At 36.6% G+C, this 19,710-nt stretch overlaps 1 protein-coding gene across 3 annotated transcripts; it reads left to right on the top strand.

Moving 5' to 3' along the window:
• Positions 1-303: 303 nt before the first annotated feature.
• LOC128867959 (putative phosphatidate phosphatase) lies at positions 304-15,837 on the top strand. Of its 3 annotated transcripts, none has more exons than XM_054109601.1 (7): positions 304-533; positions 3,719-4,159; positions 7,621-7,772; positions 11,122-11,340; positions 15,060-15,236; positions 15,342-15,518; positions 15,660-15,837. In XM_054109601.1, exons 2-7 carry the CDS (start codon positions 3,799-3,801, stop codon positions 15,723-15,725), a joined length of 1,152 nt encoding a protein of 383 aa, XP_053965576.1. In that variant the 5' UTR covers positions 304-533; positions 3,719-3,798; the 3' UTR covers positions 15,726-15,837. The 3 variants fall into 3 exon arrangements, with proteins under 3 accessions (XP_053965576.1, XP_053965575.1, XP_053965574.1); XM_054109600.1 differs by having other exon boundaries at positions 3,707-4,159; XM_054109599.1 differs by having other exon boundaries at positions 304-1,174.
• Positions 15,838-19,710: the final 3,873 nt, after the last annotated feature.

Here is a 19,710-nt window from a genome sequence, read left to right as displayed (position 1 = left end):
AACTCTATTGATGCAAAAAAATCATCCAACTTTATCTGCCTTCACTGTATACAGTAAGACGCAACGTGTTCCACACCCTACCAACTTAAACATGTTGCGTAAATTGGTTCGAAGCGATATTTCAAATGCCTCTTCAGAATAGTTTCTAGCAACTTGTTGCCAACAATCGCAGCGGGAAACATGCTACAATGAAAACATGTTGTGGCATCAACCCCAGTATTTGATCTTGCCTCCAAAAGCAACAATTTATTTTAATGAATAGGAATTTCGCAGCTATCAGAAGGCAGTTGCTTTTGTGTGTTGTGTTGTCACAGTTGATTTGTTGATTTGTTCGTCTGTTCGTTTGTGCTTTTGTTCTTTGAAAGTCCTGTTCGTAATTTACGTCAAGAATTGAAAATAAATACAAATAGAGGCGAGCAAAAATTGAAAAAGTGAATCTGGCTAAACTCAAATAATTTAATGGCAATATCTAATGGAGAGAGATTTTATGTAAAATCCGACGGAAGCTTTTTTAAATTTTGGAATTTACTGCGGTAGCGCCAATATTCTAATCTCCTATAAAAAGTGTTCTATCTTTTACAAAGTCCTGCCGTAAAAACAAAAACAACAAATGCACGTATTTGGTACATACATACATATGCACGTATAAGTATGTATGTATGTATGTATAAACAAACAGAAGCATTAAAACCAGCCTACTTTCAAACAAGCTGCCTTCAATTTTGCCTTGCCGCAGATTGGGTGCATAAACAGACATACATACATGTATTCATTAAAAATATTTACCTGCATTAGGAAAATATTTTGATTTCTAAAGGTGCAAAAATACGCGTGTTCGATTTTTTTAACGTTTCATATGAAAAACACATAATTTACCTCAAGTTATTGCCACTTAAATTCATCAAGTTATTGGTATGATTACGAAAATAAATGTATTGGTATACATATACGTATGTGCGCGCATACATACATATACATGCGTATGTGTGTAGAGCGCAAGTAATTTACTTAAACAATTTCAATAATTCTGTTTAGCAAGACAGACATACAAATTTGTTTCTGAACCAAATTCCTCCTGCCATCCGTACATGCGTACATATGTGTGTGTGTACGAGAATGTTTCTCCTTTTTGTACTAGTTAATAAATAAATACTGCAGCTCATCGACCTAACGGGTAATATTTGCTTATGGTTTAACGGAAAAATCAAATATTTATTTAAGGTGGTATTATGGTTTGTGAACAGTGAAAAAGGATTTTAAACAAGAAATGTTTTCTCTTTGATGATTGATAAATAAATACCTTTTTTATAATATTATTGACAATATAGCGAGAAAAAATGTTGTGTACTGTTTCTTAATCTGATTGTTTGCCAGAGTCGTCCAAGTTAAAGTGTAAAAAAGAAAATCGATCGGCGTGCAGACCAGAGTCTGTCAGAGGCATTCGAACTGAATAAATTAAATCGCATAAGATAAAAAAACATCTGAGACTTGTGTTTAAGCATCCTATAAGCCATCTTATTAAAAAATAAAAAATAGTTTAAAAAAACTAAAAAACACGCTTTTATTGCTAATCGAACTAAAAAGTAGAAGATAAATTTTAATGACAAAGGGGCCTATAATGAAGTAATAGCAAATCGAACGATCAGTCATAGTCAACTACCTCAGAACAGAATTATAACAAAAATTAAGATACAAATAGAATAATTCAAATTAGAGTTAAAAGCGTGGCGTTGTTTTTCATAAAAGCAAAAAAATTCTTGTGGTCGTAAAGTACTAGTAATACAATATGGCGCAAAACTAATCACCTACTTGAATAACTTTATTACTAAATAAAAAAAAAGTGAGTGATAAATTATTTATTTGAACCTTTAAAATTCATTCAGTTAAGTGGCGAAGATAATATCCGACAAGTGGGTGCCGCTGATACACATTTGTAGCCGTTCTATCACATTTTCTATGACTCTCCGCCAGGTTTCCGGTGATAAGTGTTCGCATTCCTGTCCAATATTCTCTTTAAGAGCTGCGATTGTCTGATACTTCTTTTCATAAACTCGCGACTTCAAGTATCCCCAAAGAAATAAGTCAAGGGAGCTTAAATCGGGCGATCTTGTTGGCCATGCCAAAACGGGAGATTAAGCGACCAGGAAGCGCGTCAAAATAATCGACACAATAGGCCTGTGCATGAAGCAAACAATTTGTAATAGTTGCGGAACAAATTATCAACAATTGTTACAGACTATAAAGTTTTGCTGTTCATGTATCCAAAAAACTTGCAAAGTAGGGGAAATTGAGAGAGCAAAATGGGAGGGGAAAATGCAATTTTTTACTGAATACATTTTTACTTGTAAGAATTAGCAAGTGAGAAAAACAGCTGATCGCAAAGTAAAAATAAACACGAAGTAAAATTTGCGAATTGAGTCAAAGTTCTAAATTTAAATAAAAATTGTGATTAAAGTGGAGAATACAAGTAAATATATTTTATATATAGTTTATTTGAAGTCATACATTAAGTATAAATCGGCCAATGTATGTATGTATGCACTTCTGAACCAAAGTCTGCAGTCACCATAGCTGCAGTCTGCGAAATTCCAATCGAAAGCAGTGCGGGTGTCTTTCATGTTTTATGCTTTACTTCTTAGTTATTAACTAATTTGGCAATGTATAAATGCATACATTCATACATACATTTGTACATGCATAGACGGAAGCAAGGAAAATATGAAGAAAGCTGTGATTGTCACAAAAATTCAATTGCTAATGGAATGTTCTTCATCTGCTTGCGATCATGAAATGTAACAAATTATTGTGAAAAAAAACCATGTGAAACTAAGTTCGTATTTTACATTTTATTTGCTTTATTTTTTTTTATTTAATACGGAGTACCTCAACTGAAAAAATGATTTGTGATTTTTCCCCGCCAACAATTTTAAGTAATCAGCTGTTTGCAAAACTTGCAAATTGTTACTGGTTATGCATTCATGAACTTTATCTGATATTATTTTCTTTAAGAGCGAATTCTCGTAAATTGAATTACTGTCAATTTATAATAATTTTTAAATGAACAGACCTAATTATTCCACTCTCTTGCAGAGCACAGCGCCTTATTGCTTGTCTATTTGTATGTATGCTGCAGCTGTCTAGTGCACAAGTGCCAAATATGATTGACGCACGACGCCTTTTGAAAGAATTATAACGTCTTACGATAGGGTGATTAATTTTGCGCCACCTTGTAGATAACTATGCGACTTCCCAAAAACGAACGGGGATTCATTTGTAATTTCTGAAAGTACACCTATCCAAGAGTATACCCCCAGCTGTGTTTGTAAAAGTTAGTCATTTTAATTTTTTTATGGCCCCTTTAATTTGTTATCTCTAGGCTATTTGTGCACACCTTAAGCTGACTTTTGTTAAATTGGATTTATAAGAAACTGTTCGAACCTGGTTCTTATGATTGACCGCAGAATTGTGGTTATTATGCAAATAAATATTTTTGTGAGCAAATAAGTGTACATAAGACTTGAATATATATATATAATATGTGCATACATTTTTTGGGGGTGAAATTATTAGTTTTTGAAATTTTTTCACTAAAACATTAAATGCATTCAACTATTTTTGATCACTCTTTCGAGAATAACTTTGAAGATTTAGAAACAAAAAAAAACTGTATGTAATATTTAAATTTTCTGCCTTGCCGAGGTATCAGCTTTCTATTCAGCTTATTTAGGGCGCACGTCGGCTGCATAAAGAGTCCAGAATATTTTGCCATCGCGATTCTGAGGTGATATTAATGAAAAAATGAACAGCTTACGACCGACGAGCATTTCTGACGCGGCACTGCTGCAACGACTGGAGAGTCAGAGTAGTAACAGTGAGCCTTCATCGCCGACGCTACAAGCGGGTGTTCCTCAAACATCGGTGCTCCATATACGAAATACACAGATAGCAAAGGTTGATACAACAGCGACGAGATCTCCGCCACTGCCAATCAACAACACTCAATATAAAAACAACAATAACTTGGCTTTGCCATTCCCCGGTTTCATGAACGATGGTGGTGGCTCAAGTGGGCTTACGAAAATAACAAAAACGGATTACCGAAATGGAGTGGGAAAAATTTGCTGTCGCATTGGATCGGATCTAATGATTCTGGCATGTGGTGAGTGAGTTACATATGTGTTAATAATCATACTCTGTGTAATTTTACTGCGAAACCGGCATAACTCCAAAGGCTTGATTTTTGTGGAAGTATGCTGAAGTAATTGTTGGTTTATGTTTTATTTCAACTAAAATACAAAATTTAAAGCAATCTGCGATCCGATTTTTATTACTTTATTTGAATCCATAACGGTATATTGTTTTTGTGCAAGCAGTTCATTTCTATAATTTCTTATTATTTTTTATCATGCCTCAGTCAGTCATTATTTTATTTAGCATAGGTAGAATAATCCGATTTAGCATTAGATTCTCGTCCCTATTGGCAATAAACTGGTACATTTGATTTTCTCAAGCTTGAAGCATAAGAACTTACCAACTAAGCTAACTGAGTTTCTGAGTTTCCTGCGAGCCACTATCGAATTCCTCTGCTCCTACTTTCTAAAGCTGGCCACTTCTGGGCGATTGCTTACTTCACATGGCTAAATTTTTGACAGTATCTGCCCGAATTAAGAGTTTGATGCTATAAGCGGTTCATACTAGATGACCCCTGCCAACCCCACCAAACGCATATCAAATCACTTTTTGCGCCGGCTCACCGCGATTCGACTACAACCGTTTTCGCTTGACGTAAATTTAAAAACTTAAATTTTTCAATGCAAAACTTATCAATCAATACTAATTCTATGAGGCTGGGAAATTTTTTTGTATACTTTTTATATAATTTTTAGTTCATTTATAAAGGGTGATCAGATTGGAGGTACTTCTCCCAATGGATGTTTTTTTTAAACAGATCACACGTGACTACTGTCAAAGTAAATACAAAATTTTTTCAGTATTTATTGATATTTCATCATGGAAAGACCTAACCCTCGACAACGTTTAAAAATCGTGCAATTGTACTATATGATATTACGAAAATCGACGCTCTGTGAAAAGTGTTCATCGCGCGCTCAGGCCAACTTATGATGTTCAGCGATGTTTGGCTTAATGGCTACGTCAATAAGCATAATTGCCACATTTAGGCTGAAAAGCAACCCTAAGCCATTCAAGAGCAGCCATTACATCCATTGAAAGCAACCATTTCGAGCGGCCTATGGGTTGGAGGAATCATCGGTTCATATTTCTTCAAAGACGAGGCTATCGCCAATGTAACACTGAATGACGAACGCTATCACGCCATGATAAACGACTTTTTGATGTCGAAAATTGAATTCCGTGATCTCCACAAAATTTTGTTCTATTGGCTGCAACAAGACGGCGGACGGCACTGCTTGTCATACAGCCATACAGCCCGTGAAATAATGAATTTACTGCGCCGTCGTTTCGATGTGGATTGGCCATAAAGATCGTGTGATATCACACCCTTGGCCTTTTATTTGTAGGGGTATGTACAGTCCAAATGCTTTGTGGATAAACCAGCCCCTATTGAGGCATTGGAAGCCAACATTACTAAAGTTATTCACGAGATGCCGATGGTAGTCCTCCAGCGAGTCATTCAAAATTGGTGTTACGGATGGCCGAATAAAGCGCAGCGGCCAACATTTGAAAGGGATCACCTTAAAACAATAAATTTCATGAGTGGTTCTATACAAAAATAATAAAGATTGCCCAATTAATTTGAATTTTCGTTGTTTTATTACAAATCAAAATTCGATACCTCTAAATTGATCACCCTTTACTTACATATACAATGTCTTGCGAGTCAGTAGGGTAGGAAAGCTTTTGAAAAACCAGTCTAGATGTCGTATGCGAATTTGGAATGTAAAATTAGGAAAATACTGCCAGATTGTTGGTTGCAGAACGTCCATGGACAATACCGTGATGATTCTGATATAAGATTTCTTTAACCGCTTTTCCGAAAAGTTTTGAGTCTGAGTTTTAGAAATTGGTTTGTAGTTCCTCCTCCCTCAAAGCTCTTTGACAGAGTCGACAAAAGATATTTGCCTTTTCGAGTTATGACGGTCTTGCAGTAAACAGTGCAATGCGTCGTAGTATTTGGGTTTATGATTCCAGTTATTCTAATTGATCTTTGCAATGCGTAAGAGGAATTCGTTTAATTAAATATAATTCATGGGTTATTGTCTGCGAATGCGAATATTTACTAAAAAGGACTGAAAGTTACTTTATGATAATTTATTAGTTTTTATTGATACGGGCTCACTTGGCACAACGCACGCACCTAATGGAAGAAGTGGACGGTGTTGGGCGGTGAAATACTAGGTTATTCAATAAGTTTTGCGGATCGATAAGAGAGGGGTTTGCTACTAGTCTACATTTTTTCTTTGCTATGCTGGTATACTCTTCATATAAACGTTTGTGAAGTTTCATTTCAATCTATCAATTCTTTCTTTGTGTACTAACCATTTATTGTCACTATTTTGTGCAAAGGAAATTTATGACCGAATATTGAAGGTGTAGAAGGACTTTTCACCATCAATTAGTACAGTAGAAAGATGCGTATAAGCCTTGAAGACGATCCACGTCAAGGACATCCGAAAACAGCAACAACACCAGAAATCGTAGAAAAAATACAGGATGTCATATTGGAAAATCGCCGAGTGACTAAAAGAGATTTTATAGAAGCCCTAGGCATCTCATTGGGCAGTGTAAGCAATACTTTGACTGAAGTATTTGGTTTCAGAAAGTTGTGTGCACAATGGGAGCCGCATTTGTTAACAATGGAACAAAACCAAATTCGGCTGTGACTTTCTCAGCAACATTTAGAGTGTTTTTTGAAAGAATAAACTGGATTTTGTGTATCTATCCATCACTATGAATGGGACCTGGGTCTATCACCATGACCCTAAATCAAAGCAAGAGGTTAAAGAGTGATGTGAAACTGGGTCTTCGGCTCCGAAACGAGTTCGTGTCCAGAAATCGGCCAAGAAGCATCATCAGTTAGCATCAGTTCTTTGGGATGCGAAAGGAATTTTGTTTGCGGAATACTTGCAAACTGGTAAAACAACAATTTTTCAATTTTAGAACAGCTGAAAGAAAAAATTCGTGAAAAAAGAGCCAGTTTGCATAAGAAAGAATTTCTTTTTCATCAGGACAATGCACCGCGTCACGAGATCAGTTTGACAATCGCTAAAATCTATGAATTTAAGTTCGAATTGTTGGATCATCCAGCATTCACCAGATTCGGCCCCTAGTCACTCCCAATGCATAAAAAAAACGCATGTGTGGAAAGCGTTTCTCATGAAATGATGAGGTCATAACAGTTGTAGAAGCGTCGCAGCTCTTCCAGTTTCTCACTTCAGGGACGGACTTCCTAAATTGGAATCTTGTAGGAATAAGTGTATAATAAAGTGTATTTCAAACCATAAAATTGTGTTTTTCCTATCCAACCGCAAAACTTATTGAACAACCTAGTATATACATATAATTTGTCCATAATCCATAAATACTTTCCTCGTTACATCCATTCATGTGAATAGATACAATAAAATTAAATTTTTTTAGTGGCACTACCAGTATTGGCATTTCAACTTTGGGGCGTCTCTTACAAGCGTGGATTTTTCTGCGATGACAAAACCTTAAAACATCCGTACAAACGAAGTACAGTCAGTAATTGGATGCTATTTGTGATGTGTTTCATAGTTCCAATATCAATCGTGAGTATTTCAGCTGAGAAGAGAATATGTTCTCAGTTAATGTTGTTGTAAAAATCTAAAACGTTCCATATCAAACTTGAATGTATCATACATGTATATATATTATATAAAAAGTGGCGCAAAATTAATCACGCCATCGGAAGATTTATAATTTTTGCAAATGACCTCGTACGTCAATCATATTTGACACTTGTGCACTAGACAGCTGCAGCATACATACAAACAGACAAGCAATGTTGGTTTTATTCAGTAAAGAAGTTCTTTAAAAACATAATTGGATGATTAATTTTGTGCCACCTTGCATAAGAGGAATTGGATGTTGGATGACGTGGAAATATTTTTTTCCAATCCCCTTGACTATTAAAAACATCACTTAAAAAAGAAAAAAACGAGTACGAGTATAATGGCAAGAATCGCTGATCAGCTGGAGTATTTCCACTGTGTTCGCTTTTGTGTGGTTTTTAGAGGTTAAGGAGGTGTTTGAGTTAAGGAGGTATTTGAATTAAAGATAAATAGTGCCTTTAGCAGAGAGAAAGAGCAACTTTTTACCGTTTTTATTTGCAGCTAATTAATATATACACAAAAGCCACTGTACCTGTATAAAAACATTAAACAATGCCAGTGCAACCGAACATTGAATCTGATTGTTCCGACTTATAAAAGGTTTTTCAATAAGAGGTGTTATTCCCGTAAAAGATCAGTGGTTTCATTGCTAGTGTGGCACGTAGCGCCGTCTTGTTGAAAATAAACATTGTCCAGATCAATACCATCCAATTCCGGCCATAAAAAATCGTTAATCATCTCTCGAAAGCGCAATCCATTCACCGCTGCTCCAGCTTCATTTTCGAAAAAGTAAGGTCCAATGACTACGCCGGACCGTAAACCGCACCAAACCGTCACACGTTGAGGATAGAGAGGCTTTTCAACAATAACTCTTGGATTTTCTGAGCCCCAGATCCGACAATTTTGTTTGTTGACGAAGTCATCGAGATGGAAATGGGGCCTCATCACTCAAGATGATTTTTCGATGGAATTTCGGGTCATTTTCATGCATTCCAACGACCCAATCAGCAAAGGCACGAGTTCTTGTGTTAATTGTTTTAGGCCTTAAGACTCAAATCTTTATGCAAAATACAGTGTAATGACGTTTGTGGAATGCCTAATTCCAAAGAACGACGAGGAATGGACAAACCTGTGTTTTCTTCAACACTTTCGGCTACAATAGCAATGTTTTCGGCTGTTCTTGAGCGACGTGGACGGGTTTTATTCTTCACATCACTAACATGTCCCAACAGCTCGAATTTTTTTACCAATTTATGTATTGCAGTCGGACAAGGTGCTTCATGATGACCCAAAAATGTTCGAGTTTTACGAACCGTCTCTGCTAATTTTTCACCATTTTCATAGTGAATTTTAATAATTTCAATGCGTCGTTGTGCGTCAAATATCAAAAAACGACAGCTTCCAAATTGACATCTACCGAAATAGCGGGCTATTCAAAATAACATCTGTTATTGGAAAACCCTTTACATGTTCTTTGTTAGTGCCAGTAAACTATGGAATTCTATACCAACTAACTACAATAAAGCCCATAAAACAAGCAAAAGTGTTTTAAAACTGCAGTTTCTAACTACTTCTAATATTTAATCACCCTTCCCTTCTCCTGTTCCCATCATCTTTCTCCTTTTCTCAGCGAGCGTCGCTGAGGACGAGAGGTATTGGAGTACGCAGTAAAGAAAATAAATACGTTCAAAGTTATAAAAACTAAGAAAAAAAAATTAAAAAAAAAACACAAGAAAAAAATTTCATAAAATCAAAAAATAATTATAAACAAACTGCTATCACTGCTAATGTTGAAATGCCTGAAGGGATCCCTTATTGCGCGGATTTCACTTGACGAAGTAGTGCCGTCATCTTCCGTCTTATCAGATTCAAAGTAATATTTGTCAGAACTGTACTATCTAACGTATCATCTCTAGATCGCTTAGCCATCGTGCGTAGGATAAAATATAAAATATATAAAAAGCTTGCTGGTTCCTCTGGCAGTGACACTGAGAGACACTACCGTCGTCTCACATCGTAAGTTTACATTATAAGGAAGATAAGACTTCATCGCTAATGGCCCCTTTGAATGAAAGTGTGACCCTTTTACTATACCTATGCGTATCATATCGTTCAGAACGGCAGACGTCGCGAGCCTTGCAGCTACGAACTAATTTGGGCGGCTATATGCCAACACGCGTCCCCAAAGGGTTAAAATAGTTTTAAATTTTACAAACAATGCGTATATAAAGTAGAAAAGTAACAACCACATGGAAACAGTGAAAGAAAAAAAAAAAAAAACAAATCAGCTGATTTACCAACACCACCTTTAATAGATTCGTCTTGATATTGTCCATTTAATGTTTCGGCCTTTGTAGGAGGCTGCTATTATATTTCTAAGGGAGGTTGTAAAAAGCTAAACTTCAAAGAACTGTGTAGTACAATCGACGTAAGCGGGGTGCTAAGAAATATACCAAATGAAGTTCTAAGAATACAATAATTTTCAATTTTTTTCCTGTCTCTAGGCCCTGTAGTAAATTAAATTGCGCTTAAAAATTAGGGCAATCTTACATTACCAAAAAAGCTTAGTTTTCTGCAGCTGTAGGTTGGACTGTCGCCGATATCTACAGGACATGACTAAGGTGCTACAACCTCACTAGGAACACAGATCCTGGAGATGTAGAGAGAAATTTCATGGAAGATGGACTTTCAAGACGCTGTACTTAACAAACGTTTTAAGGCAATAGGAATGATTTAAAAGTGGTGTTTTTTTCTCGTGAACATTACTACGATTTTTTTCAAGGGAATCTACTTGTATGAAAGCAGTAGTACAAAAAAAAAATTTGCATGTACGGTATTTTGTTTTTGGTTTTTGCTTTCATATTGTCAAAGTGAACTGATTATTTTTAAGGCGAATGAATTCGCTTTGACAGAAATAATTTATTTCAAAGCATTGCTGAGGATTGAATTACACAATTTTCAAATTAAAATGTAAATAAAATGTAAATTAAAATGTAAACCAGGACAAATAAAAAAAATTAAATCAGCTGTTCTACTGATATCGCCTTGAATAGATTCGCCTTGATTTTACTCTAAATAATTTTTTAAATTTTATTCCAATCAAAAGTCGTAAATGAAAATAATAAAATGAAATAAAAAGAAATAAGAACTCAGTTTTTGTTTCCTTGATAATAAATACTTTTAGATGACATTTTTAAGAAGAACTAAAGAACTACTATAAAAAAAAATATCTCTTTGCATGTATTAGAAATACTAAAACTAAAATTAATAAACAAATATTTTTTAGATTACGGCAGTCGAGTTCTTCGTTTCACACTACAACAGAAGTCATGGACTGGTCAATAAGACTTTTGAACGATATTACATTGGGCGGTTAGAAATTGCAGACTGGATTGTGGAGTGCTACAAAAAAATTGGGCTTTTGATTTTTGGTTCCGGTGTAGGTCAATTAACAATGGATATCGCCAAGTATACAATTGGACGTTTGCGGCCACATTTTTCCACTGTAAGTTAAATATGACAATGTTGGTTTTTAAGTAAAACTAAACTAGACATACGAGTATGTGCGAATATAAGTTTATTTCATATTTTTGTACAACTAAGACCATTCAATCCCTTACAAATAATTAACATCTTATACTAAGCTCACTTTATAATAATACTTTTCTATACTTTGTGGATTTGTTGTCTGTCTCCCATCGGACGCGTCCTTAGGCGGCTGATTGGGGAAGACTCGGCATTATGCAGGGTAATTGAGGAATAAAATATTATTCGCGGACCAGAACAGACAAACACCTGCTTGGAGTTGCGGATAATTTATCTATCAACAAGCGAGGGTAGGGAGGCTAGAAACCTACTTGCCTAAAACACAATATGCTAACGAATCTTCGGACGCCCTAAGCTCCACCTCGGAGTTAGAAGGCTTTATAATACGAAGATCACCCTATAACATAAATCTTAAACGAGTCCTATACAATTCGATAGGTGTAATATTGAGTTACATCAGCATAGGCATGGACATTTATGTACAAGTTTATACAGCAAGAACATAAAACATACCATAACCAACATAAAAGACATTATTAAAAAAACTAAAAGGGAATTGATCTCTGACGGACACCTGGTTTGAAAGCATTATTAACATTAGCAACATTATGTAACTGATAATAGTCTCAAATAATTTAGTATAGCAAATGAATACTATTATATTAAAAATTATTATTAGTAAACGCTCAAGGATGATAGGTTCACCAGGTTTGGCCTTTAGCTGTGGGAATCAACCAAATTGTGCGAGTAACTTCGGCTGCCACGTCGCAGGGCCCTCGGCAGACGATTTCTGCCCGCATAGGCGGAGACCGTGTTGACGTTTTTCGTATATCACCAACACAATCTCAGTTTTTTTGTATACACATTCACTGTTCGTCAGCCTATCAGCAGATTCTGTCAAATTCACTGAGAGCTGGTTAACGGTTTGATATTGGCCACACCTTTAAAAATATTTGCACCATAGTAAAACATTGTAACAGTTATTCCTAATTTTTGCAAATAGGCGTAACACCTAAAAATTGCGCATTACATAAAAATTGAGAGAGCGAAGTGGCAGCTGCTGGAGACACGTTTACTTTGTGCTGGAGATATTTTAGCCAGTAAAAATTATCAATCTCGAAACATATCACTGAGCTTTTGTACACAAATGATTATTTTTCTTTAATCTGTACACTTCTGCTCTTGCACCGGTTTTGAAGTTGCAGCTTATAGTAAGAAACGAGAAAATATAAAAACAACAAAAACCGGGGTTTTAAATATAAAGTCTTTTTTTGGACAACACAAAAGTTGGTAAACAAACTCAACTGTTTTCTCTTCTTCTACCGGTTTTTCCAAGTAAGCGTGTAACAGGGCGCATCTATAGAAGGTGGTGTGATTAGAGTAGTTGATTTCCTCTTCTTTCATTCGCTTTTAATTCAGGAATGCTATTAAAACTGAATGACGGAAAGTTGTTGTTGAGTTGTGAATTTGTCGGTCATTTAATTTTATCTATTTGTCTTCCATTTCATTCTTCTATTCTCTTTCCCTTGACAGTTCTAATTTAAAAAATGTTATTGTTGCTCGAATGCCACCACCTTGAATAGATTCGCCTTCGACTATGTTTTGCCTTTCTAAACTTTTTCTGCTCTTTGGGAGAGATTTTTCGCTTACGCTCTTGATTTGGACTGATAGCTGGTGATGGCTAATTTTGTTATCGCACATAAACTGTTGAGCTCTGTAAATAAAATTTTATATTGGTTTGAACTAGAGATTGAAAATAAGTCTCAACCTTTATAACATTGGGGGACAAAAATACTCTTTGCTATTGGAATGTACGCATCCTTGTTTCCAGCGGAGGTGTATGCTGTTCAAGAAGCAATGAACTTTGTTGTGGAAAACAGGTGGTGCGGCAGATCTGTATGTGTCTGCAGCAACAGCAAAGCTGCGCTCATAGTCTAAGACACTTCAACCACTTTAAAGGTAGTTGAGGCCTGTAAACCCAGGCTGAACTATTTCGACAGACATAATATACTGATGATAAGATGGGCCCGATACACGTGGGTATCGCGGGTAACGAAACCTCTGACTCTTTAGCTAAGATGGGCTCTGAGACCAACTCCTTTGGCCCGAAGCCCGTTCTACCACTCCCTTCTGCTTGATGGCTGAAAGGGTTAGTAAACGGGTTACTTTAACCCACAAGCGAGCTTGGCAGGCTGAGAGAGGCTACAGATGGACAAAACTGATGTCATCTGTCACATCCGACCGACTGCCGCAGGTCCTACTGTCATTAAGCAGAAGGGACTGTAGGCAGTTGGTTGGACTGATGACGAGCCACTTTCTATGGGCGAAGCACATGGAAAAGGTAGGCATCTTAGTGTACAGTAAAAGTGCACTCTACCCAGCATGTGGAGAGGAGGATGAAACGGCGGACCACTTACTGTGGGTCTGCCCGGCCTTCGCTCGAATCTGGTTTGATGGTTTTACCACTGATGTGGTAAGAAGCGAACGCCTTGGCTCCTCGGCACCACAAGAGTTGTCTGAGTGCTGTACTTGCTCGTTGTCTTGACAAAAAAAAAAGGTTGATAGGTGGCCCAATCTTGTAGTGTGATACATACAGGTGGTTAAATATGTAATGGCTGCACCAATGCTCTATTTGCACACTCATCGGCGACTTCGTTATCCTTGATTCCAGCATGACCAGGAACCCATATAATTTTTATCGCGTCTTTTTTCGTTACAATATTTCTTATCATATTAGTGTTCTGCAAGGTTACAATAACAGATTTGCTGTCGCTGCATATAACATTTTGTTTGTTTGTTTGGGACAAAGCTTTAAAAATGAAAATTTCTGTCTGAGAAAAATACTTCTGCAAGCAATTATTTCTGTCTCTTGGTGGGAGAAATATGAACTGAACTTCTTTTATCGAAGAAATGTTTCAGTTAAACTAATTTTTATTCCTGTGACTTGTTAAAATTTTTCCGTTCAAGTTAAAACTCTGTCAAAAATCGAAATTACAAATAGTAAAGGTTTGTCTTATTTAAAAATACAAATTATCGAATTCAGGTTTGGACTAGTTTATGAAAGTTCTTAATGAGACTTACCGGCAGAATGTATTTTAAGCCCAATGCTCTGATATTAACCTAACTCCATTGTCTATGTGCTAGACTGCTCGTTGGCGGATGCGATGGTTTTAGTAAAAAATTAGATAGATTTAGAGTAGCATAGAAATTATGCTTGCAAATCTTTTTATAAGATATGTTGCAGTTTCCCTCCCCACTAATGATCTAATGACCGGCCGCCGTAGCCGAATGGTTTTGTGCGTGACCACCATTCGGATTTCATAGAGAGAACGTTGGTTCGAATCTCGGTGAAACACCAAAATTAAGGAAAACATTTTTCTAATAGCGGTCGCCTCTCGGCAGGCAATCGCAAACCTCCGAGTGTATTTCTGCCATGCAAAAACTCCTCGTAAAAAATATCTGCCGTTCGGAGTCGGCTTGAAACTGTAGGCCTCTTCATTTGTGGAACAACATCAAGACGCACACCACAAAAAGGAGGAGGAGCTTGGCCAAATACCGAAAAACTGTCAGAACTAAAGCTATTTTATTGTTACTTCTAAATATGTTTATGTATGTATGTGTGTGTGTATATGTATGTTATAATACGACTAAATTCTTCGTTTTTTTATTTCTCATCAGGTCTGCCAACCCGTTTTGGCTGACGGTACCACTTGTAATGACGCTTTTAATGCAGGTCGTTATGTGCAGGAGTTCTCCTGCACTGGAAATGCTACTCCACGTATGCTAAAACAAATGCACCTCTCTTTTCCCAGTTCTCATGCGTGCTTTGCCTGCTTCACTATGATTTACATGACGGTAAAATTTAATCTCCACGCGTTCTCTCTAATCTTGAGTGTTTTTATTGTCTCTTCTTATTGTTATTAATATATTTTTGTTTTTGTTTTTGTTGCTACACTTCAGATCTATTTAGAGAATCGCATGACTTGGAGAAGATGTAAGATGCTTCGACACTTCATTCAATTTCTGCTGCTTATGTTCGCGTGGTATACTGGGTTGACACGTGTTTCCGATTACCAGCATCACCCGACGGACGTATTCGCCGGATCGGCGATCGGTGCTTTATATGCTATTCTGTTGGTAGGTATTATTTCTTCGTATAGTACATACATATGTACATATATTAATATTACGAAATATGAGAAGAACGCATTGTTGTTATTTATCATATAAGGCCTTGATGTAAAAATGTAATACATAGATTATTTTAATTGTTTGCAGATGAAGACAATGTGTTGGCCAGTTGCTAATGGCGGTATACTTGGAACTAGGAAAATTCTCCAATAGCATTTTATTTACACTACATAATTAAGAGTTGAAATGTATTTAATTAAAATTTTATTATTATTCATCTGAACTTTAATCGCATATTATCAGGAACGCATTTCTATTACTTACATATATAAATACGTCTAATGTTATTAATAAAAAAAAATATTTTACTTTCATTTTTCTCAACATTAACGTCGTATTATTAAAAATAATTCCAAATTTAAATAAATATATTAAATATATGCTTTGAATGCTTTGATTTCCATCCCCTAACTAAGTTACTTAAATCATTTGGATCTTTTTACGAAGGTTACTAGTCTCTCCAGTGAGACATTTTGCAAATTTCCCAGGTCTTCAAGGAAATAATCGCCAAGATATTTGGCACGGCTTCTTTGAAGTGCAGGACATGCACAGGTAGTGTTGTACCGACTCAACTTCATCTTCATCTCCAAAATTCCTGCAGATGTCATACTGAGGCACACCCATTCTACTGGCTAGGGTGCCAATAGTGCAGTTAGCCGTTATAACACTTGTGGGGACACTGGTAGTTGATCTGTTGAGTCCAAGCAGATACTTTGTTCTTTTCAGAATCACTTTTGGCCAGAGCGCTTTGGAGACCCTGCAGTGAGTAGTCAGAGTCCACCTTCTATTGGTTTTCGCGATTACGCTTGAGTCAATCGCAGTGCACAGTTCGTTTAAAGGAATGCTTATGTTCTCTACCCCTCGCTGAAGGTCAAGAGCTTTCCTTGCGCACTCATCCGCAACAAAGTGTGGTGCTCTGCTGTTGGATAAGCGAGAGCGATCTCCTGCATTCTTTAACACATCTCGAATTGATGCGCGTTGAGGCCAGAGCTTTGCTCGCTTCTTGACTATGAACAAAAATGGTAAGGTTTGTTGGTTTGTCTACAGCTTACATCACAGTTTGGAAGACGTCCCACCGGCTTGGGAGTCTAAAGTAGCAATTTAAGCTCATTTTAAAATCAGATAAGCCAAAGACGTTTGACTGTTTAGAACCCGGGCACAGCCAGACTGTTGGGAGTGTATTCGAGATAATTTTTCCGAGCAACCCCGAAAAATTCTCTTCAAAATCAAAGTTTTTACTAAGAATATTTAACACTCATTAAAAGTTACACAAACTTTTTTGTGATTTTTATCATAACTCCCAAAAATACTTATGTCTGGCACCGCTCGGCTACGGCCATGTTTTGGAAATCAACGTTTATGAATATGCTTTGGAAATCGAGTTTCTCTCGATATTAAGTCGAAAATGTAGTCCCAAATTGCACTTTACACTATGTTTTACTCGAACTAACTGATGGAGAGATGTGCTCAAAATCATATTCGAACATTAAGTGAATTCACGCACCTGATAATTTTTGACGTTTTGCGATAATTTTATAAAATTATCAGCCTTTAGTTTTCGCGTAAGCAACACTTCTGCAAAGTAGCGGAAATTGAGAGAGCAAAATGCCATTTCATTTTGAGGGGAAGCTGATAGTTTTTGCTGGAAAAAAGTTTACCCGCCGCAATTTGCCAGCGGATCTAAAACACCAAATCAGAAAATTGTAATCTAACGCTGGAAAAAGTAACAATTCAGAATTTATATATTGGAAGAAGTAAGTAAATCTATTTTGAACTTTACGGAAAGCGCTTGGAGAACAAAGAATGCTTATATTTCACTTTACATTTTTAATGCAAGCAAACTATCAGCAGTTCGTGAAATTTGCAAGGTTTTACTGGTTTTTTGTTCGTTTACTATTTTCAATATCTTTCTCTCTGTATCTTTCAAGGAACAGAACTGGCTGGCAGGCTTTATTATTAATTTATTTATTGAGCCCATTTAATAGATTATTATGAGCTAAGTAGACATACCCTATGATCAGAAAGTAGCGTGAATGTTTAAATAAAACAAAACAGAGTTAAATTTCAAGCAATTTTATTTTATCTTCTTCAAAATATTACGCGTCTGAAGCAACACAGATGTGCCAACGTTTAACCCAGTCCTCCATGAACCCCTGGTAGGCCAACGAAGGGATGGCCTTCAGCTCCTTCGTCGCATTCTCTTTGATCTCCTCTATCAACTGAAATCCCCTTCCACGAAGTAGTAACTTCAACTTGGGAAACAAAAAGAAGTCGCACGGAGCCATATCAGGTGAATACGGTGCGCGATGGTATTTACTTGGTTTTTGGTCAAATAATCCAGCACAATTTGGGCTCGGTGCGATGGCGCGTTATCATCATGTTTGTGACGAAGAGCATCTCTCAAACGCTTCAAAACGGATAAATAATATTCTTTATTGACTGTCTGGCCCGATGGAAGGTACTCAAGGTGCATTACGCCTTGGCAATCGAAGAAAACAGTCAACATCACCTTCACTTTACTTTTTGATCATAGGGTATTTCAAGGTTAATAGGCATTAAAATTACATATATAAATAAACTATTTATAATAAAAATTCAAAAATTCCAAAAGGCGATATTTTGAACGTGAAAAATCTATCTCAACGAATTTAGAGATTTTATTAAACTCAATAAAGGCTCTAGTAATAGGAGCATTTCGCCCATAAAGAATTTTGAGAGACCAACATAGAAAAACTCCGAACTACGAAGAGCTCAGGCCGGAATATTAAAGAAAATCCTCTCAAGAAGCATCGGACAGTGTCAAGAGCACAACGGATCAAATCAAAAATCAAATACAAAGATTCAATTATTCTTTTGTTCTGCAATGATTTTAAGTTTAACAATAAGCATCGCGCTTCATAGGAGGAAAAGGATTTGAAAAGCGTAAACTACGTAACGCGAAATGTAAAAATACTTTTTGGATTGGTTCAATTCTAGCAGCCTGGCACGACGAATAATACGGAGACCAAATGAAGATGGCATACTCAATTTGGGAACGTACAAATGCCGTACACAAAAGCTGCAGCGTATAAGGTTCGGAGAAACCGTGCTTTCACAATTTTACGGACGGAACTTAATTTATTTTATTTTGTTTAATTTCAAAATGAAAATATTCACTGAAAGATCCACAAACAACTAATTTTGTTCTTAGAGGTTTGTTTATTTTCTATGCTGACGTTGCTGCCAAATTTGTCAGGAGCAAAGTAGCGGTTTGCGGATGGTGCCCACTTTGTATTCTCTCTCTCAATGTGTTGACAATCTGTTGTTCAGCTCTAGCAAAATAAAAGGAACACAAAAAATTTCACAGCGCAATGGAGGAAAATCCAGCGAAAAGTAAATAAAGACCAATGCTATTTTATTATTCAATATTTATTGTTGTTTATTAAGCTCGACTGAGAGCAAGGTCAGGTTTTATTTGAGTAAGTAATCGGTTACTTGAGGTGGAATATTGCAATTTGGAAATTGATGATCCAGATCTTATTCCTACACAGGACCAATACAAAAAACAAGTTTTAAATATGGTCGCAAAAAAAAAAGAATTATGAAATCGGTAGTGAAAAAGTTTAAATAAGTGCAGGATAACATAAGGCCGCCGTAGCCAAAATTAAGAAAACAATTTTCTAATAGCGGTCGCCCCTCGACAGGCAATGGCAAACCTCCGAGTGCATTTCTGCCATGAAAAAGCTCCTCGTAAAAATATCTGCCATTCGGAGTCGGAACAACATCATTTGAGGAACTACATCAAGAAGCCCGCCACAAATAGGAGAAGGAGCTCGGCCAAACACCCAAAAAGGGTGTACGCGCCAATTATGGGTAGACCAACGCCATATTCACCCACGTCACTGTAGACAGTTATAATTTCGAGGTTGTTTATTTAGGAACCAGCATTAACACCGATAACAATGTCAGCCTTGAAATCCAACGTAGAATCTCTCTTGCCAACAAGTGCTACTTTGGACTAAGTAGACAACTGAGCAGTAAAGTCCTCTCTCGACGAACAAAACTAACACTCTACAAGACTCTCATCATGCCCGTCCTAACGTATGGCGCAGAAGCTTGGACGATGACAACATCGCAACGGCGAATATCGCAGACGATG

Source organism: Anastrepha ludens, chromosome 6 (assembly GCF_028408465.1).
Source record: "Anastrepha ludens isolate Willacy chromosome 6, idAnaLude1.1, whole genome shotgun sequence".
NCBI lineage: Eukaryota > Metazoa > Arthropoda > Insecta > Diptera > Tephritidae > Anastrepha > Anastrepha ludens.
Note: the sequence above shows the minus strand (reverse complement) of the source record. Positions and strands in the feature narration are given on the sequence as shown.